This window comes from Dasypus novemcinctus, chromosome 21 (assembly GCF_030445035.2).
Source record: "Dasypus novemcinctus isolate mDasNov1 chromosome 21, mDasNov1.1.hap2, whole genome shotgun sequence".
Classification (NCBI taxonomy): Eukaryota; Metazoa; Chordata; class Mammalia; order Cingulata; family Dasypodidae; genus Dasypus; species Dasypus novemcinctus.
The window spans coordinates 61381815-61405054 of record NC_080693.1 but is presented as its reverse complement, the minus strand read 5'-3'; the positions used below and the strand labels follow the sequence as shown (position 1 = coordinate 61405054).

The 23240-nt window shown below is 56.9% G+C and overlaps 2 protein-coding genes across 3 annotated transcripts; both read left to right on the top strand.

The window, feature by feature from the left end:
* The first annotated feature begins 1283 nt into the window (after nucleotides 1–1283).
* Nucleotides 1284–2310, top strand: HCRT (hypocretin neuropeptide precursor). The gene is made up of 2 exons (XM_004472444.2): nucleotides 1284–1304; nucleotides 1933–2310. The coding sequence occupies exons 1-2, from the start codon at nucleotides 1284–1286 to the stop codon at nucleotides 2308–2310; spliced, it is 399 nt and encodes a 132-aa protein (XP_004472501.2).
* A 1886-nt stretch (nucleotides 2311–4196) lies between these two features.
* KCNH4 (potassium voltage-gated channel subfamily H member 4) lies at nucleotides 4197–21833 on the top strand. 2 transcript variants are annotated; one of them, XR_011646886.1, is made up of 16 exons: nucleotides 4197–4411; nucleotides 6339–6572; nucleotides 6865–7011; nucleotides 7140–7267; nucleotides 8065–8308; nucleotides 8615–8772; nucleotides 11386–11593; nucleotides 12985–13179; nucleotides 13629–13828; nucleotides 15523–15772; nucleotides 16361–16605; nucleotides 17466–17818; nucleotides 18091–18197; nucleotides 18750–18823; nucleotides 20152–20864; nucleotides 21608–21833. XR_011646886.1 is itself a non-coding variant. In XM_071210662.1 (16 exons), exons 1-16 carry the CDS (start codon nucleotides 4336–4338, stop codon nucleotides 20554–20556), a joined length of 3063 nt encoding a protein of 1020 aa, XP_071066763.1. In that variant the 5' UTR covers nucleotides 4197–4335; the 3' UTR covers nucleotides 20557–20643. The 2 variants fall into 2 exon arrangements, 1 of the variants encoding a protein (XP_071066763.1); XM_071210662.1 differs by lacking the exon at nucleotides 21608–21833 and adding an exon at nucleotides 17239–17277 and having other exon boundaries at nucleotides 20152–20643.
* The last annotated feature ends 1407 nt before the right edge of the window (nucleotides 21834–23240 follow it).

Sequence of the window (23240 nt, the reverse complement as noted above, 5' to 3'; positions counted from 1 at the left end):
ATGTCTGCAGTAATACTTTCCCCCACTGGACCGTTGTTCTACCCGGGGCGCCTCCCCACCTGGACTGGCAAGCTCCTGGAAAGCTGGGGCCATGTTTTCTTCACTGCCACTCCAGCAGCCAGTGCAGGGCCTGGTACAGGGCAAGTGCCCAACAAACAATGCCCTGAATAAGAGAAAGTTGGGTATATATCTTCAAAAAAATACAATTTACAAAAATGATGGGGCTGGGGGATAGGGAATGGGTTATATGGGAACCTCTTATGTTCTTTAAGTTTTTTATGTTTTTTAGTGTAGCATTCTTTGTGATCTATTAACTTTAATTTTTAAAAAGTGTAAAGAGAAAGAAACAAAAGAAAAGAGAGAGAGAGAAAGAGAGAGAGAGAGAAAGAAAGAAAGAAGAAAGAGAGAAAGAGAGAGAGAGAAAGAGAGAAAGAAAGAGAGAGAAACTCGGACCTGGAGAAGACATGGGTCCTGCACCCCAGGGTGCCTCACTCCCTGGGGATGGTGGATTGGCGCTGCATCCCTCCTCCCCGCCTCCTCTTCCCCTCCCCAGTTGTCTGGCCCAGGCAGAAAGCCTGAGAATGGAAAGAGAGCATTGGCTTTGCCTTCCTTTCCTCCTGCTGCCCAGACTGGTTTTTAGGGTTTTCCCTCCTGGTGGTTAGTGGAAGGAGGAGTAGGGAAGAGGAGAGCTGGGAGGGGTGGAGGGAAGCAGGGAGCCTCTTTCATGGAGGAAGAAAGGCCCGGAGCCTGAGAGACCCCAGGGCCAGTATCGAGAAGCGGTGAGGGAGAGGTCTGCTGCCTGGCCGCCCTCCTCCCCTCTCCCTCACCCTGTGGGGCTCACGACTGCCTCTTCTCCTGCCCCTAATTAGCAGCTGCCCCCACCACCACATTGTCCCAGGCCAGCGCCCCAGCCGAGGCCGCTTTTGTGCTCCCAGATTCCTGGGTGCAAGGTGGCCTCGTTAGTGCCCGGAGACAGTCCCATCTCCAGGGAGCGGGCAGACAGATGGGGTGGGGGGGCAGGAGGCACAGAGATCCAAGCCCGGCCTCTGCACGCCTCGGGGGCCATTCCTTGATTCCAGCCTAGAGACGGCCCCCCTGCCTGAGGCTAATCTTAGCCTCGCCTTTGTCTGGCCCCAGAGTGGACGCAAGTGCCCGTCTCCCCCCCACCACCTCTGAACACTATAAACCCCAGGCCCCTGGTAGCGGGTTCCAGTCGACAGTCTCAAGGTTCCTGACTATTTGGACCACTGCAGACACCACCCTTCCCGGCGCCTCCAGACACCATGAACCCTCCCTCCACAAAGGTAAAGCCGGACACCGAGGGATGAGGCATCATTCCAAGGACATAAGGGAAGAAAGGCCTGAGGTGTCTCCGCACGTGGCCTTTTCCTGTGTGGGCTCTGAAGCAGGGCACTGGGTGGCCTTGACCATGAATCTGCCTTAGCTAACCTTGGGTCCCACCCTATTCTCCTAAGAGCTCATGTTTACTGAGCACTTACTATGTGGCAGGTGCTGTGTTTGCACATGTCACCTCATGTGCCATAAATGGGGGGAAATAAACAGGGCCTCCGTTTACCCTGCGCTTACACATTTTTGGTGCAGACAGACTCTGGCGCCTGTTTCAAGGTGGAGTGGTAAGTGCTCTAAATGGGGGCACCCAGAGGAGAGAGATTCATTCTGCTCACGGGTTTTCAGGGGGCTTCCTGAAGGAGGTGCTGTGCTGGGCCTTGAAGGATGAGTGGGTAAAAAAACCAGGGACGAGCCCTTCTCCAAAGAGCTCTTCAGTCTGGCACGAGCACGGGCGCAGAGGGCGGAAAACGAAGGCGCCGTGAGGGAGGAACGCAGGCAAAGCTGGTTTGGGCAGAGCCGGGGCGGGGGGCTGGCTGCGGGTGCGGCACAAAGGGCCCCAGCGCCCTGTACCCCACTTCCCAGGTCTCCTGGGCTGCCGTGATGCTGCTCCTGCTGCTGCTGCTGCCGCCCGCGCTGCTCTCGCCCGGAGCGGTGGCGCAGCCGCTGCCCGACTGCTGCCGCCAGAAGACGTGCTCCTGCCGCCTCTACGAGCTGCTGCACGGCGCGGGCAATCACGCCGCGGGCATCCTCACGCTGGGCAAGCGGCGGTCCGGGCCGCCCGGCCTCCAGGGCCGGCTGCAGCGCCTCCTGCAGGCCAGCGGCAACCACGCGGCCGGCATCCTGACCATGGGCCGTCGCGCAGGCGCAGAGCCCGCGCCGCGCCCCTGCCCCGGGCGCCGCTGTGCTGCCGCGCTCGCGGCCGCCGCCACCGCCGCTCCTGGGGGACCGTCCGGTGTCTGAGCCCTTGTTCCGGCCTCCTCCTGGTCCTACCCTCTCCCCTCCGCCCGCCCGGGTGTCAGCCCCACGAAAAGAGACAATAAAGACGAGTCTCGGTTAGTGTGACTGGTCTCTGTTCCTGTGTGGTCGCATCACGCCCTCCAGGGGGCGTGAGAAAGTCTTGCGGGTGAGGGAAGAGGGGGCACCTGGAAGCCGGGCTGAGGGACACTAGCCTCTGCTTGTGAGTCCTTAAGTCGGAAACATACTTGGATGGGTAGCTCCCAGTGCAAGGAACGGTGCAAGGCCCTGGGATGCGGAGAGAACCAGTTATAAGCAGGCTTGCAGGAGAGGATGCGAGTGAGACGTCGGGCTCTGGCGCTCTGCAAGAGATGCAGAGGAGAGAAGGGAGAGCAAGGAAGGCTGCACAGAGGAGCAGAATTCGGCTTGGAAGGGACTGGAGCCGAGCTTGCCGAAAAGGCAGGGGGTATGAATCGCCCAGAGGAGCTGCGGCCAAGCATACAGGGTGTGAGAAGCCGTGAGACAACGGAAGGGAGGCGGCCCGGATTGTGAAGGGCCTCACACATCATCAGATATTGCACTTTATTCTGTAGGTAACTAAGATCCAAGGAAGGTTCTTAAGCAGGGGCGGTACAAGATTTTCTTGTAACGCCAGCCAAAGACACCCAAAAGTAGAGGTGCAGGAAGATGGAGAACTCTTCAGCAATCTAACGTCCCAGACTACGCTCAGCTCAGAGCCCGGGGTGAGAGTGGGGAGTATTGGCTTGCCCCCTCACCCCACCCACCCCACCCCAGCCCATCTTCCCACTCCCCCTGGCCTTAGCTATTTTGTCCCAAACATCAGCCACCCTATACCACGTCACTCAGCTACCCCAGTAACTTTCTGCTTGCACGGTGAAAAAAATCCTGGATCTGGTCCCACTTGGGTCCTTCTTGCTGCAGCACTGGTTCGCTCCTAAAGAAGAAGGAAAATTAAAGTCCAACTGTACACCCTTGGAGATTTGCAAACCGTGACTGTGCCTACCTTAAAATCATCTTTCTTGGCCTCCAACCTCTCTTCTACTTGAAGGACAGGAGAGGAAAGGAGGGTTAAATCTCTCTCTGGGAGAGCAGGGTGGCAATTTCTTTCCAAGGCACTTATTTTGTGCCAACGATATCTGTTAACCTTCACAATAACTGCATGAGGTAAGGATTATTGGGTTCATTTTACAGACGAGGAAAGTGAGGCTCAGAGAGGTTAAATCAGACAATCAATAAGTGGTAGAACTGGGATTCTAACCGAGTCGGCTCCAAAGCTCTTTTCATTCCACTTAGAGGCAGAGATTGCGAGGATGCCCTAGGCAAACTGAGGCACAAGGTAAGGACTGAGTGGTGCATTCTAGGAGTTGGGGCTTCCAGCCCTTTCCTCGATCCTCCACCTGCAAAACTAGGCTCTTTAACCCCTGCTAAGTCAAACGAGAGCGAGGGGCTTGCGGGGTACTGCGAAGCATCCGAACTCCAGCAGGCGGCACTGCGAACCAGAGAGCGTCCCCTACGTGGGCGGCGGACGGGGAAATCCAATGGGGCGGAGCCACGGGCGCTCCAGGGGGCCGCCGGGGAAACACTTGGAGGGGCGGGGCCACTCCGAAAGGAGGGCGTGTCTGTCCTACAAGCCCCGCCCCCGCCCCGGTGGGCGGGCCCCGAATTCTCTCCCTGGGAGACACGCGTGGGACGCTCCTCTCTGGGAGGGGAGCTGCCGAGAGGGGTGCGGGTGTCGCTGGCGGCCCCTCCCCGTGCAGGGCCACGTGGCGGGTGCGGGCCGAGCCCGGGGAGAACTCGGTCCGCGGGGAGGAGGTGGAGGGCTGGGCCCAGGCGGCGCCGAGCCGAACCCAGCGCGACCGAGCTGCGGGCACAGAGGCGGCGGCGGCGAGAGGGAGGGGAGGAGGCAGGCGGGCGCATGGGGCGCCCCGGCCCCGCCGGCAGCGCGCCCCCTCCGGCCCGGCCCCGCTGAACGCCCCCCAGCGCGGCGCCTAGAACCCGCGCCCCGGGGCCATGCCGGTCATGAAGGGGTTGCTGGCCCCGCAAAACACCTTTCTGGACACCATCGCCACCCGCTTCGACGGCACGCGTGAGTGGAGCGGAGGCAGGGGCCGGAGGTTCGAGATGGGGGCAAAGGCTCGGACGGGGTCGGCTCGGGTCTCCTGGATATGGTGAGACCCGAGGCGAGGAAAGAGTAGTTGAGGGTCTGGGAACTCAGGAAGCCACAGAAAAGAGAGCAAGGCGGGGAGCGACCTGAGAGGGGAGGCGGGGAGAGGGCCAGGAGCGCGGGGGTTCAAGGTTGGGGGGTGTGACGCGAGGCAGGAGAGGCTCTTTGTGCGGCAAAACGAGGAGGGGCCTTGGGAGCCGCTCACTCCCTGCAGAGCTCTGCTGGGGGCCTATAGGGGACATCCGAGACACGGACGTGGGACGAAGTGGCTGGGCACTCGGGTCTACTCGCAGGCGACTCCAGCTCCCCCTTCCCCCAGAAAGAGAAAAAAAAGGGAAAAGATCAGACTTCGGCAGAACCCAGCCAGAATAAGGTCACGCGCGCCCCAGATCGGCACCATGGAGCCCGCGGTGTGCCTGTGTCTGAGGGGCGGGAGGCGGAAGGGGGGCGGTCGGTGTGACGGAGGGAACTCCGGCTCGCCCACCCTCGCGCGGGTTTCGGGTTCAGCACCCTGGACAGCCGCACTCCTCCTCTGCCTCTTCTCCCGCAGTTGCTTCTTTCCTGCTCTGGAGTCCAGGGATCTCCCCCCGCCCCGCTCCCCTCGGGAACCCTAGCCAGGACCTCGAGGGTGGAGGAGCGGTACCCGAGGGCGGAAACCGAGCCGCCGGGGCCCTACCCGCCTCCCCCTCCTCCCCCCCCACCTCCCTTGTTTCCATAGTGCCCGTCACCGGGGCAACAGGCCCAGGGATGGAAGGAGGAGGCTGCCGCCTGGGGCCCAGCTCCTCCAGGGCAGCCTCAGTGTCCCCATCAGCAGCTCCACCCCCAGACAGTCACCCGTTCTAGCGCCCTGGGACTGACTGCGCCTCAGGCCCCATCCCTCAGCTGAGACTCTGTCCTTGGACAGCCCCAGCAGCCTCACTGCTCCTGCCCATTGGAGCTTGAGGGAGCCAGCTCAGGGTCTGCTGCTAAGCCGTGTGGCCGGGGCCACACCCCGAATGCCCTCTTCTGTCAGATTTTGAGCAGAACTCCAGAAATTAGCTAAAGGGCTGCTAAAGAGTGAACCTCTCCTGGAAGGCAGGGAGTAAGGAGACTCCTCGTTACTGCCTCCCTTCCCCCACACTTAGAAGTTTTGTGACTGTAAATAATACCTGCTTTTTGGTTTCTTCTCAATTAAATGGGTGTGATACCATCAGAATCTCTGCCCTGCCTATCCTATGGTAGGGTCACAGGATGGTGTGTACGGATATGCTTTGAAAGCTGTGTGAAGGTGGAGGAATCACTTCTCAAGGACAGTCTCATTTATCCCTCCATCTGTGTAGCACTTATCATGTGCCAGGATCTGTGCCCCTAAGTTAACTCATGTAACTCTCACGACAACCACGTGAGGAAGATACTGCTGAGGCACAAAAGAGTTAATGAACTTGCCCAAGGTCACACAGTTAGTAAATGGCAGGGTTAGGGCGCTGGAGCTGGTGCTCTTACTCACTATGCTCTGGTGCCTCCACAGTAAGAAACCACGGGCCGGAAGGTGAGGGGATGGACTGCCTGACCACTTGGGGCTCCTTCTCCAACCCCAGTTGGAGTCCCTGCCCCAATTCCAGGCCTCCCTTGGACCTTGTCAATTTGTTCATCTTAAACTTTTTACTGTCTTTGAAGAATATCCCAAATCCACAACTTCTCTAATTTAAAAAAAAGAAAGAAAGACTATCCCAAAGGGGGATCCAGGACATGGGAAGCTGAGGAGCTTCTGGCTTTGAGACCTCTGACTATACCTTGAGGGAGGTGCTGTCCCCCTGGAAGCTGAGACCCCTTCTGACCTTGACCTGACCTCAACCTCTTCTTCCCACAGACAGCAACTTCCTGCTGGCCAACGCACAGGGCCCACGAGGCTTCCCCATCGTCTACTGCTCCGACGGCTTCTGCGAACTCACAGGCTACGGTCGCACTGAGGTCATGCAGAAAACCTGCAGCTGTCGCTTTCTCTATGGCCCAGAGACCAGTGAGCCGGCCCTGCAGCGGCTGCACAAGGCCCTGGAGGGCCACCAGGAGCACCGGGCTGAAATATGCTTCTACCGCAAGGATGGTGAGGGGGCCAGACTCCAGGCCTTACCCAGAGACCACGTCGCACATAAGCCTGGGTGCTCATCCTCCCTCCCACTGCTGCAAGCTTACTAGGGGATACTGTGTGTCCCTGTCACTCTCTGGTCTCAGTTTCCCCATCTGTAAGATGAAGGAGTTGGCTGGCATAATCTGTAGGGTTTCTTCCCTCTCTAAACCTTTGCAAGCCCTTTGACTCTGTGAGCAACCAAGGAGGCCTGGCAGGAGAGGGATGCGGGGGGCTGCTCACCCTGCCCCTCCTTTCTCCACCACTACAGGCTCAGCCTTTTGGTGCCTCCTGGACATGATGCCCATCAAGAATGAGATGGGGGAGGTTGTGTTGTTCCTCTTCTCCTTCAAAGACATCACTCAGAGTGAAGGCCCAGGACTGGGCCCCCCAGGAGGCCGTGGGGACAGTAATCACGGTAACTGCCAGTCATTGGGGGGGACATGGGGGGGATCAGATGTCCTTGCCCAAGGTCACACAAGACCTGTCCCTACGCAGTCTCATGGGATGTGCCCCCACTTATCTCTGCACCCTGCTATCCAACAGAAAACTCCCTGGGCAGGAGGGGAGCCAGCATGAAACTTCGGTCTGCCAGGAGGCAGAGCCGTACCGTCCTACACCGACTGACCGGTCACTTTGGCCGCCGGGGCCAGGGAGGCATGAAGACCAATAATGTGAGTCCCATCCCACCCAAGTCCTCCAGCCTTGATTCTCAGGCTCCCTACCACTGTCCCCTTCCATTGGCTTCTTCTGTCCACTCTCTGCTCCATCCCCATGTCCCCCCCCAGACTTCCTTCCATCTCCATCTCCCTTGCTTCCTTGGGTGATTGATGTTACTCTGTTCTGATAATATCACAAGGGTGGGACTGTAGCAACCATTATATCATCTACCCCTGGGTGAGCGGGTCACATCATGGAAGATGAAATCACAGGAGTCCCCCATTGAGGGCCTGGTATCTAGCCCTGCATACCTCCTCCTAGGACCCTGTCAAAACTAGAGCACCATGTCTCCAACCCTCTGTGTGTCTGTGATGGCTGCAGGGAATGGTGGCCTGTACCAGCTTCCCTTCACCCCCTAGGACATGCCCACCCACCACTAGGCCCCCAGAACCCAGGAGGAATTTGAGGGAGGAGTTAGTAGCCCCTAAAGCTAGGGTATGTGTCTGACTTGTCGTAATTTCCTTCTCAAGCAGGGTGAGGTCAAGCCCCATAAACACCAACCTCCCTTACCCTCCTAGAACATGACTGATACTAAAGGGGAACTGGGCAGTAGTTTGGCAGGGGGAAGGAGAAGTCAGGTGCCAGCCTCTGGACCAATCTTCTGCACCTTCTGTCTCCTGTTAACATCACCCTTGCCGTGCCCGCCTTCCCCTCTCCTTTTTTACCCTTTCCCCACTCCTGCCTCTCCCTCCCCCCAGCCCTGGCTCCTCTTTCCCTCAAGTGTCCCCAATCGCCACCCCTCTCCCCTTAGAACGTGTTTGAGCCAAAGCCATCAGTGCCCGAGTACAAGGTGGCCTCCGTGGGGGGGTCCCGCTGCCTCCTCCTCCACTACAGCGTCCCCAAGGCCGTCTGGGACGGCCTCATCCTCCTCGCCACCTTCTACGTTGCTGTCACTGTACCCTACAACGTCTGCTTCTCGGGCGATGATGACACCCCCATCACCTCCCGACACACTCTTGTCAGCGACATTGCTGTGGAGATGCTCTTCATCCTCGGTCAGACCCTCTGCCACCCTACCCTGGTGGGTGGGCCTGGGGACCCATCCACCCAAGCCTCACTTCCTCCTGGGCCTGCAGGACCCGGCATTCAGAACCTATCCATTTCTGGGTCTTTAGGTCCCATGCCCTAACCCCTGGCCCCTGCAGCCTTCAGCCTTTGGGTCTCTCCTCCCTAAGGACCAGCCAAAAGCCAGTCCATGCTCCCCATCCTGCCTCCTCCTCCATTCCCAGTCCCTGGGCCTATTCTCAGCTTGCCCAGTTTCTTGGCCCAGGCCCCCAGGTAACAGCTCCTTGCACCCCCAGATATCATCTTGAACTTCCGCACCACCTATGTGTCCCAGTCTGGCCAGGTGATCTCGGCTCCTCGCTCCATTGGTCTCCACTACCTGGCCACCTGGTTCTTTGTTGACCTCATTGCTGCTCTGCCCTTTGACCTGCTTTACGTCTTCAACATCACCGTGGTGAGTGACCCCCATCCCACCACGCAAACTAGCCACCCAACTGCAGCACAGCATCTCCCATCAGGGGACCCAAACCCAGAGGTGGTCTTTCCCATCAACCCATCTGCATGTATTTCTGAGGCCCCTCCTGGAGACAAAGCCCTGTGCTAAGTGCCGGGAAGGACTGTGTTCTCAGGGAGCTCAGCTCACAGTGTGAGGGAAGCTGAGACAAAGGAAAAGCTAACTAGGGCTACCAGGGCGGCTTGGGCTGATGCCAAATGAGTGGTACTTTTCACACTTTTATTTAACAACTGATGAGCACTTAGCTGTCTGCAAAGCACTGTGTGGGGCATGGTCACTGTGGGGAAAAGGGACAAGGATACAGCCTCCAAACAGCTAAGTAAGAGAGGGAGCAGGAATACTGGAGGGGGCAGCAGGAAGAGGAGAGGGCAAGAGGAGTGGAAGGTGGGGTCAAGATATTGCAGAGCAGGGGCTGGGCACGGAGCTCGCCGACCTTGGAGTTCCAGGCTGGAACCTGGGGCAGGCATAAAAATGGCCTGAGATCTGGCCAGCTCCGGGGAGGCAAAAGTACCTGAGCTGGGCAGAGCCTAGGGTGGTCTGAGGAGGGTTCCTGAGAAGTGGGAGCAGAGCTAGACCTTAGTGAGGAGGACGTGGCTGGCAGATGATGGAGGAGAGTGCTTGGGGGAACCTAGGAAGACAAGGAGGCAGAGGCCATGGGGTGGATTTGGAGACAGAGAATACCAGGACCTGTGTCCCCTCGGCTCCCTGGGGAGCTGCCTGGAGGTGGCTCTGGGCCCCACTGGTAGAGTAGTAGGTCTTGCGTCTGGAGTCAGGGAGTCCCACCCTGTGTCCCCAGACCCCCTGGGTTGTTGGTTGGGGAGGTGGAGAGCAGTTTCCCTGTGTGCTCCCTCCCTGCCACACTTAGCTATAGCAGGAAACCACCTACACGCAGCCGTATTTAACTAGCCGCCAACGGGCTGTGGGCCTCTTCCCCTGGCTGTGTACACGTGTGTGCACGCTTCCACACACGTGCATGTGTGTGGCTGCCCCAAGACAACCGTCTGCCCTGAGGCTCCGGCCATTCTGGGCAGAGCTTCCCCAGTCCTCCCCTTGAGTTACCCCTCTTTGCCTCTCAGGCAGGATCAACTGGGCAGATGGCTGCTTGGGGGGAGAGGGGGAGCTACAGAGCCCCGTGTCTTCCTCCCAGGCAATTTCTTCTCCTTTACTACCTTGGGGGGCACTTTACAGTTCACTCACATCAACACATGAAAACTTCACAGTAAGCCTTCGGGGGCAAATTCTCTCGTCCCTCTTTCTCAGAGGTAGATACTGCAGCTCAGAGAGGTGAACTGCTGAAGGTCACTCAGCTAGCAAGTGGCAGACAAGAGATTAGAACTAGATCCCGGACTCCTAGCCTGGTATTCTTTCCAAAACACCATCCTGCTTCCCAGGAAACCAGGGAACAAGAGTGGATGGTCTGGCTTAAGGGGAGATGAGGAGCGATGCTGGGGGCTGGATGGGGGCAGAGCAAAGAGAGATGAGTAGGAACTGGGGGTAGGGGATGGGGAGCAGGTTATATGGGGATGGATGGATGGATGGATAAATAGATAGATAGATAGATAGATAGATAGATAGATAGATAGATAGATAGATAGATAGATTAAAAAAAAAAAAAAAGGAAATGGCAGAGCTGTAGGTTTGAATGACCTGGGCCTAGAACATTCTGGTCCAAGGAGAATGAGAGGAGGGGGCCCCCAAGGGACTGGGGCCCAGGGGGAAGCCCTGAAGGACACAAGTTTGGAGCCAGGAGCTCTGGGAGCTGGGGTGTACACAGTAAACTCTGGAGAAGGTCCATGGTGGGGAAGCAGGGTCACCTCCTTTCTAGCTTCCTCACCCAAAATTAGAGAAAATGGCAGAAGGTGCGACAGCAGGAGTGTAGGGCCAAGGCTAGGGGACACACTCCTGGAGGCCTTGAAGGGGCAGTAAAGAATCTTCACAGCAAACTCCATGGGCACAGCCCCAAAGCCCTGAGCCCTATCCACCAAGCTGCCCCCAGCCACAGGGTGCGTGTGAGAAGACAAACCTCAACCTGGAGATGTTGGAATTGCCATCATCACTTAACACCCAGCTCTTGTCCACAGCTGGTTGTGCCCAGAACACAGGGGGCCTCCAGCAGGGGCCCCAGTGGAAACTGGTCGTCTGCTCCCCTGCCTCTGGCCAGGGCTAGGAGGCAGTAGAGCACAGAATGGGCTTTGGAGTCAACTGGGTCAGACCCAAGTCCCAGCCCCATCATTTCCTTGGTCTGTGACTTGAGCAAATCAATAGCTTTTCTGAGTCTTAGTTTACTCATCTGCAAATCTGGAATGCTGGCCATAACTGGCTTGGAGGCATACCTGTTTTATGAGAATCACAGACGCCTAGCACAGTGCCTGGCACCTAGAGGGAGCATTTACTATGTTCTCTCCTCTCCCCCACTGCATTCCCTGGTCACCTTCTCAGGACAGCAGGGATGATTGTCCTATTTCACCTTCCCCTGGTTCAGGGCCTCCGGTGGGAGATGTGGGGGTTGTGGGGAGCGTGCCTGCTGACAGCCTCCCCCGCCACCCCCCGCAGACGTCGCTGGTGCACCTGCTGAAGACGGTGCGGCTGCTGCGGTTGCTGCGGCTGCTGCAGAAGCTGGAGCGCTACTCGCAGTGCAGTGCTGTGGTGCTCACGCTGCTCATGTCTGTGTTCGCGCTCCTGGCCCACTGGATGGCCTGCGTTTGGTACGTCATCGGGCGCCGGGAGATGGAGGCCAATGACCCGCTGCTCTGGGACATCGGTGAGCCACTGACCCCAGGCTTTCACTGACCACCTGCCCTGCCCTGTCCACTCATGCCCCAAGGTGCTGCCTCCACCAGAACCCACACCCACCCACCCAAATGCCTTCATTCATTCAACAAACATGCACTGAGCTCCATGCAGATCAGGCCCTGGGGATAAGGATGTGAAGATGAGGCTGTGCCTTCAAGGACCTCACAACCTAGCAGGGGAGCAAGGCCAACAAAGACAATCATTACGGTGTGAGAGATACTCTGTGGCTGGGGAGAGGGTGAGGGCTGGACAGAGGGAGCAGCACATGCAAAGGCCCAGAAAGAGCTTGGCCTGGTGGCCCTCTGCCCCCATCAATCCCTTCTTCTCCAGACTCAATGGTCACTGGTCAGGAGATAGCCCCAGGCCCTCAGGGTCCCCCTGGAAGGCACATCAGACCCAGGGCCTTGGCCCTGACACCTCCCTCTCCTCCACCCCCATATCCAGTCCACATCAGTACCACTTCTCAGGGATTCCTCAAAACTGGCCTCTCCTCTCCACCCCCTCGGCCCTCCCCAGTCCACCCCACTGCCCTTATGCACCTTTCTGCCCCTTCTCATCCCCTCCAGCCCTGGCCACTCTCTTTACCGCAGACCTGCCACACCCCTGCTCAGACCCTTTCAGTGGCCCTGCCCTGTCCTTGGAATAAGTGCCACACTCAGGGTCCCTGCACAGTCCCACCCCACCCCACCCCATCCTCACTTGGCTTCCCTTGCTCCCTACCTGCTGTGCTGTAGCCTCGCTGGCCCCCCTCCAGCTCCCAGGATGCACTGCTTTGACTTTGAGCCTTGGACATGTTACTTCCCACTCTGGAATCTTTGTTTTGTCTCTCCTCCCTTCTTCAACTGGGTGACTTTTCTCTTCTTTGCAGTCTCAACTGAAATACCCTCTCCTAAGGTACCCTGTCCAGAAACCACTCCCTCCCCCAACTGGATTGGCTCTCTCTATCCTGTTGTGGTTCCTGAGACACCTGCAGCAGGCCCTTCTGTAATTGGCTTTCCACCTGCAATGATTTATTTCATGTCTTTTCTCCCTCCAGACTGTACATTCCACCAGGGCAGGGAGAGTATCTGGCTGAGTCAAGTCCCAGTGCCCTGTACACAGGAGGTGCTCAGTAAAAAGTAGAGTTGAAGAGCACCTGGCACAAGTCAGCAGAGTAGGGCACTGGTAACTTCGGATGGCAAGTGTAATCAGTTCTCCACGGAGAGGCCCAGACTAGGGTTGCTCCTCCTTTCTGGTGCCAACCGGCGCCAACCAGCCCTCACCTCTGTACATACTCGCCCTGGGTGGGCGTGGCAGCCCAGGGAAGCCCTGTCCTCTGCCGCGTGTGCAGCTGGGGCTCCCTCCATCTCCATCCCCTAGGCTGGCTGCACGAGCTGGGCAAGCGGCTGGAGGTGCCCTACGTCAACGGCTCGGCGGGCGGCCCATCGCGGCGCAGCGCCTACATCGCCGCCCTCTACTTCACGCTGAGCAGCCTCACCAGTGTGGGCTTTGGCAACGTGTGCGCCAACACCGACGCCGAGAAAATCTTCTCCATCTGCACCATGCTCATCGGCGGTGAGGCCGGGCCCGCCACGCCCCCGGGTGGCCTTGCTAAGCCCAGCGTGCAGATGGGGAAACTGAGGCCCAGAGAATCCAAGTCCAGGCAGCCGTGCATTCATTCATAAACATGTCCTCAGCACCTACTACGTGTTGGCCCTGGGGGATACCGCGAACCCAGGCATGGCCTCCTGCAAAAGGGAAGGAAAACCCTAAGGGGGGGAGGGGAGCAGACGTAGGACCAGCAGCGGGTCGCAACCCCCCTCTGGACTGTCCGGATTCTCTGCACCCAGCCCAGTACCTTTGGCACTGGGTAGGCACGCAGGAGCCCACCGGCTCTCCTGCCCTCCCCAGGAACCCAGAGACCCGTCCAGAGCAGAGTGGGTTTGGGAGTAGGGGCGGAGGCTGGAAGTGTGGCCGCTCCAGTGCGCCCCGCTCCCCTGACCGGCTGCCCCGCGCCCCCGCAGCGCTGATGCACGCCGTGGTGTTCGGGAACGTGACGGCCATCATCCAGCGCATGTATTCGCGCCGCTCGCTCTACCACAGCCGCATGAAGGACCTCAAGGACTTCATCCGCGTGCACCGCCTGCCGAGGCCACTCAAGCAGCGCATGCTCGAGTACTTCCAGACCACGTGGGCCGTCAACAGCGGCATTGACGCCAACGAGGTAGAGCGGCCTTCCTGTTTCCGCCCGCCACCCTGGGTCCCTAGGCACGCCCCCAGCGGCGTGGCGGGGCAGGGGCCGCCGCAGCCTCTCCCGGTTTAGAATGGCGGCAAACGGGGCCCAGGGAGGGGAACAAGGTCACGCGTCCACCCAAATCCAAAGCCTTTCCCTTTTATACTAGAATGTGGGGAGTTAATGGTAGCCCACGCCTCAGCTAATGCCATTCTTCCTCTAGCCACCAATTCCTGAGCGTTTACTTTGCGCTAGCTTTGTTGCTGGACACAGTCCCTGTCCTCAGCGAGACCCTACTCCAGTTCGGGAAGCAGATAAATAAAGTATTACAGAGAAAGAAGGACTTTATGGAGGTGGGCAGGTGGGGGATATCAGTGCCGTGAGAGCCTCATTGTGTCCAGGCCTGGAGGAGTCAGGGAAGGTGGCGTGGAGGAGGGCACAGTGTGAAAGGAAAAAGGAAAGGAAGCCTGCCAGCTAGGGGAAGGCCATTCCTGGCAGAAAGCAATCTGAACAGAGGTCCGGAAGTAGTGACGCAAAAGAGCAGGGTGCCTGTCTTCAGGGAACTGAAAGTAGTTCATGGGAACACGGTGGGGTGAGGGCAGGGATGGGGGAGGAAGGAAGGAGGGAGTGGAAAAGATGGGCTGGGGAGGCAGGCAGGTCCAGCTCTGGGATGACCTTGCATCTAGGTTTTATCCTGAGGGATTTTTAGAGTGGGGAGGGGCACAAGGATCTAGGAGGGAATGGATTGGATCCGTATGTTAGAGGGTAGGATCTATGAGATTTGGTGAACAGCTATCGCCAGAGAGGACCTCAGAGTGATTCCCAAGTTTCTGGCTTGACCAAAGGGGTGGGAAAGCCAGAAACTTCATGGAGGAAGACTGGGCTGAAGCAGTGCCCGTGGGAACCAAGTGGAGGTGCCCAGTGGGGAGTTGGAAATATAGGTCTGGGCCCAGGTTGGAAGCTGGGGCTCACAGGTAGTGGGGCAGTCAGGGGGCCAGTTGCCATGATGCAGGGAGAGTGTGAAAAGTGAAGAGAGAGCCAAGGCGGAGGCTGAGGACAAGGAGCCTGGGGAGGAAATGGGAAAAGAGCAGTGAAAGAGGCTGGAGAACAGGGAGGGAATTTTATGTCGCAGGAGCCTGGGAGGACAATTTCCACAATGAGGAAGGGGTCGGCAAGTCAGAGTGACCAAGGGCTTGCTAATATGAGGATGGAAACATGAACATTAAATTCGGCCCCAAGAGGGAAGATCTTGTATAACCCTGCATTTTAAAACGGGGGATGCTGAGGCCAGAGATAAGAAATGGATTGTCCAAGATCCATGGGGATTTAGAAGCACAGCTGCCTCCTAGTCTCCTGACTCCTGGTTGAAGTCCAACCCTCTGGGAATGGTCCTTGGATGTGTGGGGTTCAGTCGCCAGGACATACATGAGTGTCCAAAGAGTGTAGCTATGGTGGTGGACAGATGGGAGAAGACCTAGTCTCTGCTCTAGAAATTGGGTTGAGAGGAATACACTCCAGCAAGCAAAACTGAAGTTAGACACAGAAGTTTTCCTGAAAGTTAGAGAGAGGTGACTTCAAAGTCAAGAGTAAGTTAGAGCTCTCTTCTTGAAGACAGCTCAGCACATTTGTAGACTTGAATAGCAGCTGCAGGGGGATGACCAGAATGACCTATGCCCCTTATGCAGTTACTGCGTGACTTCCCAGACGAGCTGAGAGCTGACATTGCTATGCACCTGAATCGGGAGATCCTGCAGCTGCCACTGTTTGGAGCAGCCAGCAGGGGCTGCCTGAGGGCCCTTTCCCTGCACATCAAGACCTCCTTCTGTGCTCCGGGCGAGTACCTGTTGCGCCGCGGGGATGCCCTGCAGGCACACTACTACGTCTGCTCTGGCTCTCTAGAGGTGCTGCGTGACAACATGGTGCTGGCCATCCTGGGTGAGGACCCGACCATCACCTACAACCTACCCCAAAACCTTGCCCTGAGGCCTTGGGAATGACCAGGAGTCTAGGAAATACAATACATCTAGCAGAAACCTGTACTTCCTGCTGGGGAGTACTCCTTCTTGGTCACCTCAACCCTACTACCAACCTCTTGGACCATCTCTGACTCCACTGATCCCACTGGCTATCCCCCAACCCTTCCCCAATGATGGTTCTTCAATGCAACTGGTCCTTTCTCATTGTACCATCTCTCAACTCCGTAGACCCTTCCCCACTGACTCCTAATTCTGTTGACCTTTGCCCTTTAATTGACCCCTCTGGCCATTCTTTATTGATCATCCAATGCCATCAATCATTCCTCCAGTGCTGACATCCTCCAGTGACTATCTCCCAAATGATCCCACCAGTCATTCTCTACTGACCTTTTTCTAACTCTATTGATTATTTCCACCAATCCCACTTATTGACCCATCTTCAACTTGCTTCAAACACCATTATTGCCCTCAAGTCCATTGGCCATCTCCCACTGATGTCCTCTTAGTCCCTCTGCCTCAGCTGACTGTCCCCATCCTTTGCTCACAGGGAAGGGAGACCTGGTTGGGGCAGATATCCCTGAGCCGGGGCAGGAGCCTGGGTCAGGGGCAGGCCCAAGCTGCGTTCTGAAGACCAGCGCTGATGTGAAGGCACTTACCTACTGTGGCCTGCAACAGCTGAGCAGCCGAGGGCTGGCTGAGGTCCTGCGACTCTACCCTGAGTATGGAGCTGCCTTCCGAGCTGGCCTGCCTCGGGACCTCACCTTCAATCTACGCCAGGGCTCTGACACCAACGTACGTAGACGCCCTGTGTCCTCTGTGGCTCCACCCCCCAAGGTCCCTTCCCTCAAAGCAGACCTCTCCCAGCCCCAGAAGCCGCATCCTCTCCCTCCACTCTGAAAACATCATCTCTCAACCCCAGGCACCCTCTTCCATTGCCCCTTCCATGCTCAACATTTTCCAACCTCAGTGATACTACTCCATTGGCCATTACCCTACCCCATGGACCACCTCTCACCATCTTCTACTTCCAGCTTACTGACCCATCTCCTGTTGGCCTTCCTCCAGCCTCACTCCAGGCTCTTTTAAGGACCCTCACTTTGGAAACAACTTCCCTCATACATTCCTCTTGGGCCTCATTGCCTGGGGCTTCCTCTTCTCCAGTCACCAAATATTTACTGAGCCTCAGTTAGTTTTAGGCTCTGGACCACGTCTGTATTTTACACCTGGTCCTTTGTCTTTTGCTGCTTTTCAGCCTCACTTTGCCACTCAGGATTTCTCTGATTTGGGGTTGGAGGGGTCACTGACTCAATACTATTAAAAAGCTCCACATCTCAAACCCACAGTGCTGTTGGATGGGACTGGGAGGTGCCCCGCCAAGGGAGTGGGGAGGTGTGAGATAGCTTGAACCCTCCTATGTCCCCACAGGGCCTCAGCCGCTTTTCCCGATCCCCTCGCCTCTCCCAGGTAACACCCCCTTCCTGGGTGGGGTATGAGGTTGCTCTGGGGAGAAGGCTGTGGGGGGCCATCTTGTCTTGGCTCCTCTGCTGCAGGAAGAAAGGAGGGGGGTGGAAGCAGCATCCCCCAGTGAAGGCTGTTGCTTAATGAAGGGGCCTATTGTTCACTGTGACATCAGCTGCCCCTTCTGCCCACAGCCACGCTCCGAAAGCCTTGGCTCCTCCTCAGACAAGACCCTGCCATCCATCACAGAGGTTGAGGGTGGGACGGAGCCTGGGGGAGGTCCCAGGCCCCGCCGGCCCCTCCTACTGTCCAACCTCAGCCCAGCGCGGCCCAGGGGCTCCCTGGTCAGCCTTTTGGGGGAGGAGCTGCCTCCTTTCTCAGCCCTTGCCTCCTCTCCTTCCTTATCCCCATCCCCTTCCCCTGCCCTGGCTGGCCGGGGCCACAGCCCCTCCCCTCTTGGCCCCCCCAGGGGCTCTGCTGCCTGGAAGCCCCCCCAGCTGCTCATTCCCTCACTGGGAACCTTTGGACCTCCGGACCTCAGTCCCCGGTGAGATGCCAGCCTCTCTTGCCTCCCCCATCCCCCTGCTGGCTTCCAGAACTTTCTCTGGGCTTGGTCCCTAGCATTCCAACCAGTGCTCCTCCATGTCTTTGTTCCATTTGCCCCCCCCTCCCTCCCTGATCCAACCATAGCTTGCAACCCCTTTGAGCACTGCTCCTTCCCAGCTCCTTGGCACTGCTGCCCCATTTACCCTCTGCCTGCTCTGCTCTGGCCCCTACCGACCCCCCATGGCACTGATGAGCACTGCCCCCACCCTTCAGGATAGTAGATGGCATTGAAGACTCTGGCAGCACAGCTGAGGCCCCTACATTCCGGTTCAGCAGAAGGCCTGAGCCCCCAAGACCCCGCTCACAGGCCCCTCCTACAGGTAAGGGCCCAGCAGTGGACTTCAGTGCACATTGCTCATTCATCTGCCATTCATCCATTCATCCTACATGCAGTAGGAGCCTAGCATGTGCCAGGCACTGTGCTAGGCATACAAAGATCGAGCAGACCATGCTCTCAGTGAGCTCCCAGTTTGTCAGAGGAAACAGTTCCAGGACCAAGGCAGGAACAGGACTCTGTGGGAGCAGAGGAGGTCACCCCAACTCTCCCTCCCAGAGGAGGGGACACGAGTCAGGTTTGAAAGGGTGGGTAGGAGTTTGAGGGTGGAGTCCCTATTGAAAGGCATGACAAGCAGAGGAATGTTGTGTTCAGATACCAGAGAGAAGCATTCCATGTCTAGGGTGGGAGGCGGAGACTGGGGAAATGAGGCTGGGGAGGTGGGTGCAGGGCTTCCCTGGCCTCATTTTCGGGTTTCGCATCTCCCTGTCTCCTTGCTGTCTACCTGCCCAGCGACAGGAGGGGGCTTCCACCCAGGCCGCAGGCTGTTTGTGCTCCCTGCACTCACCCTGCACCCCCCACCCCATTCTGCCTGCAGGGACCAGGCCCAGCCAAGTATTGGCCACTGAGGCGGAGGAGGTGAAGGAGAAGGTCTGTAGACTGAACCAGGAGGTGAGTTAGGGCTGGCTTCTCCCCTCCAACCTTGGAGAATGTCATCCTGGGGCCAGAGATATGCTTGATATAAGAGCATTTCAGGTTTTGGAGTCAGAGTCCTAAATGCACATATTCATGCCAACTGGGTGATGCTGGACAAGTCCCACACCCTCTTTGAAAGTGTTTTCTCCTTTAAAAATGGGGGAGATAACAGTATGTTCATGGCAGAGTTGCTGTGGGGATGAAATGAGTGCATTGGTGGCTGCTTCAGTCCCTGGCACAGTGTAGGTATTTGGTAACTGTCACCTCCTCCTCCCCAACTGGCTCAGCTTTTCCAGCCTCAAAAGAGGGTCTCTTCTCCCTCCATCCCATTCTTTCCTGCCTGGGACCCTGTGAAATGAGTGCTAAGGAGATGTAGGGGGAAGAGGATGATATCTTGAACCCAGACATCGGAATCCTGATTAGGAAGAGCCAGATTCAGTTTGCTGAAGTTTTGCGCCCGCCCCGCCCCTGCCCCGGGGGATCTTAGAGCTGTCGCTAAAGAGCAGCTAGGCCTAGCCCCTGGGAGTAGGCCTTCCCTTCTGCTCTGATAAACACCGGGCATCCCAGGGGGCTGGCACCTGGGCTAGGTTGGGCCTTGGGCTTGGGTGGGCCTTGGGCTAGGGTGGGCCTTGGCCTGGGGCAGGCCTTGTTCAGCAAGATTGAGGACCAGTCCTGCTGCTGCTAGCTGTCTCAGGCAGCCTTCACTTCACAGCCAATAGTTCCCAAACTTGAATGCCTATCAGAATCACCAGGAGAAAAGAATAAATGAATGAATGAATGAATGAATGTTAAAAAAAAAAAAAAAGACAACAAAATCATCAGGAGAATCTGTTAAAATGTATATTCCTAAGCCTCACCTAATTTAGAATTTCTGAGGTGGGGCCCAGAAATCTGCATTTTTACAAGGTTCTCCATTGATTCTGGTACTCACTAAAGCTTGAGAACCACTGATAAAGATGCTTAAGCTTGTGTCATGGGATCCCCTGAAAGTAAGGCTCTGTCTGTTACATCACAGCTGTGCTGTCTCTTTGTGTGCATTTATCTACATTTTGTAAATGTGAAAAAGAAGAAAAAAAACAAAACAAAATAAAACAATAAACAATGTCTGCTGTCCCAAATCCCTTTTGGAAAGAGACTAGGGTATTTACACCTAGGCAAAAATAACTCCTTCCCTGCCTTCTTCCCAGAATGCCCATGAGCAGAGAGTGCTTGTGAAAGAGCTTAATAAACTGTAGAGGGGTGTGCACCTGGGAGGTGGTTATTGTTGTGGTGTCTGTGAAACAACTTGATGTGTTTTTCAACAGATCTCCCGTCTCAATCAGGAAGTGTCTCAGCTTAGCCAAGAGCTGCGGCACATGATGGGCCTGCTGCAGGCCAGGCTGGGTCCCCCGGGCCCCCCACGAACCTCGGCTTGGCCACCAGACCCTCCAGACCCTCCTTGCCCCCAGCTGAGGCCACCGTGCATCTCTTCCTGTCTGTCTGGACCAACGCCTAGCCTCCAGGAGTCTAGGCTTGCTGAGGTCCACTGCCCGGCCAGTGTGGGGACAGCAGAGATGGGGGTTGCATCCCCAAACTCCAGGCCCTCCGTTCTGAGCCCCTACCCCTCCGAGCCTGACCCTCTGAGACCCTCCCCAGTGCCAGAGGCCTCACCCTCGACCCCACGCCTCATGAGGCACAGCTTCCGGTCCAGGTCAGACACTTTCCACTGACCCTGGCCCTGGGCCCAGGCCTGTCCGGGGTGGGCATTACTGCCTGCCATCCGGAAAGGGGCTGGGCCCCTTGGCCTCCTGCCTCAGGGTCAGCAGCCACCAGCTGGTCTGGATGGCTCTGGATTCTTTGGACTTTTTGACGAAGCGTGGTCACCCTGACCCTGCTCCCTCTTCCAAACGTTCCCCTGTCCTCCTCCGTGAGGGGAGCCTCCTGAAGCCATGGAACCTAGCAGGCATGAAATGAACCATGGTGCCCACTGAGTTGGGCAGATGAGATGTCCAACTTTCTCTCCAGGACCCGAAGGCAGGTAGAGATGAGGGAGATGAGAGGGATGGGCAAGGATGGGGGCGGTGGAATGAAGGCCAAGGCAAGAATGGGCAGGAGCTTGGTGGTCGGGTCTATAGCAAAAGGAGTAGAGTGCAGGAGTCCACTCTGGAGCTGGCTTAGTGATATAGCCAGGTCTTCTGTCCCAGCCACCAGCTCTCTGCTGGAGACCCCTAGAGAAGTATCACCTGAGGAAGGGTAGGTTTGAGATCCTAGCTGGCACTGGATCAACTCTTCCACTGTCAGCCCAGCCTGGAGGGATTCACTTTGTCCTTCAGCCCACTCAGGAAACAAACTGATGGTCCCCTAGACATGTATTCTTTGGTTCTCACAGCATCTATTAAAAATATGAATTAGTTGCCAACATAAAAAGTAACAAGAACTTGCATAAAAATCCAGATATTCCAGCTTTGCTGAAAAATTTGAGAGATCTGGCAATCCTGGGCCAACTTTCCTATCCGGCCATAATCAGCTAGAGTAGGTAGCCACTGTCCTCCTTAGATGGGGGCTGCACCTCCAGTTCTTTGCAGTCCCTATTTTTCTTGATCATCTTCCAACACCCAGTTAGTTTCCCTCCTTTGAACCCTTTGGTCTCTGTGGGTTTTGAGCTTGTCATCCCTGCCTAAGAGTGTCCTTCCAGATTCTTTGCCCCAGCAGGTGCTTTTTAGATTCAGCAATGTTTTTACTCTTGGGCATATTAACATCCCTGTTTCTGTCTCTTTGCAGGCTGTCACTCATGGTGGTCTCTTCTGCTGCCAACAGCTCAAAAAACAGTCCCAGCAGCACCCCCTATCCCCAAGCTCCCCACCTCAGCCAAGTCTGTTCTCTCCTCTTCCAACATGGTCTCACTCAGGGCCTGAGTTCTTGCAAACTTGTCCCAGTCTCCCAGCTCACCTTCACCACCCCACACCCTGGGCTCACTTTTGGATGGGAAATAAACTCTATTTTTGTAGGTGTTGGCTCTGGCACTTTCTGGGGGTTGGTCTGAGAGCCCTAGGGCTTTGGAACAGCTGACAAGGCTGTCACTCCCCCACCACACCCCAGGGCCCTGTTGCTGTCTCTGGGAAGGGCAAAGGCGCCAGCTAATCCACTTGGCACCACATTCACGCCACCAGGGGCCCCAGGGATGAGGGAAAAAACTTAATGAGTCACTATGGGCCCATTATACCCTCTCCCAGTCACAGCCACAGATACGGACACAGTATGTGGGAGTAACAGAGCACCAGCTTAGGCCCATCTCCAGTCCTGGAAAGATGGGCCAGGGGTCTCCCCATCCCTCCTGTGTGAGGAACCTGCTGGTACAGGGCTAGGTCCAGCAGGGTTTGGGGGACAAGCTTGTCACCACCAGAACCTGTTGGACTCCCACTCTGCCACATTCCCTCTGCCCTCTCAAGCCCTTTCTTCCCTCTTGGCTGTAATTTCTCTGATTATCACTGGTGACGCCAAGACTGGGTGGGTGGGGGTGGGGTCACGGAGATTGTACCAAGGAGGCATTCTGGTGACCAGATGAAACTAAGCCTGGGCATCAATTTGTGGCAAGTTGTCCTAGGCAGGCTGACTTTTCAGCTGGGGCTCCAAGTATGACTGTTAGCTGATCATAGGAACGAAGTCCATAGGTGCCTGAAGTAGGCTTTCGTTCCATACAGATTTTGGGTAATGTCCCTGGGGAGTGTGATACAGTGGTAGACAAGGTGCTGGTCTGTGTTTGGGTACATGGGCAGAAGCATTAGTAGTTCTAATCCATACTGAGGGGAGCAGAAACAGTCCTGATGCATATGGGGGCGGGGAGGAGGAGTTGAAGTGATTCCGGTCTAGATTTACGGATGGGGGGCTAAGGCAGAAGTGGTCTGACTCCTTTTTGGTGTCAGAGAGGAGCTGGTCCTGGCTGGGAAGAGAAAAGGTAGGCAGGGCAAAGATGCTCCCGGTGTGTTTGGGGTCCAGGCAAAGTAAGAAGGTCCCGGGTTACAGCTGTGCAGGGGCAGGAGCTCTTCCTTTGCTCTCACCCAGTAGCCTCCTGAGAACCCTTCCCATAGCCCTTCGCCGTCACAGAACTCCCCCAACTGTCCGGTTCCCAGAGCTGACTTGTCCTGCAAGTGCACAGGGACTTCTCCCAGCGACCGAGGACGGGGGCTGGTCCAAGCAGCCTAATGTGCTAATTCATTTGCACCCGTTTTTCCTTTTCCAATTCCGCACTTACGGCTCCCTGCCCTCTTCCAACGCTCGGCAGCCGCCTCCCCTAGGGGCGCCTGGACGCGCGGTGACGCCGTCGGCAGGGCTGGCCTTAAAACGTTCCCGGCCGGGCTCCGCCTCGCCGGCTGCCGGCTCCACCCTAAGCCCAGATCCCGGGCGGCCCCCGGCT

Bases quoted from the DNA above. Each gene is read 5' to 3' on its own strand.
- KCNH4 (XM_071210662.1), top strand. From the start codon at position 4,336: ATGCCGGTCATGAAGGGGTTGCTGGCCCCGCAAAACACCTTTCTGGAC. The intron at 6,573-6,864 runs GTGAGGGGGCCA...CCACCACTACAG, and splicing joins ATGCTTCTACCGCAAGGATG to GCTCAGCCTTTTGGTGCCTC. The intron at 18,198-18,749 runs GTAAGGGCCCAG...TTCTGCCTGCAG, and splicing joins CTCACAGGCCCCTCCTACAG to GGACCAGGCCCAGCCAAGTA.
- HCRT (XM_004472444.2), top strand. From the start codon at position 1,284: ATGAACCCTCCCTCCACAAAG. The intron at 1,305-1,932 runs GTAAAGCCGGAC...CCCACTTCCCAG, and splicing joins TGAACCCTCCCTCCACAAAG to GTCTCCTGGGCTGCCGTGAT.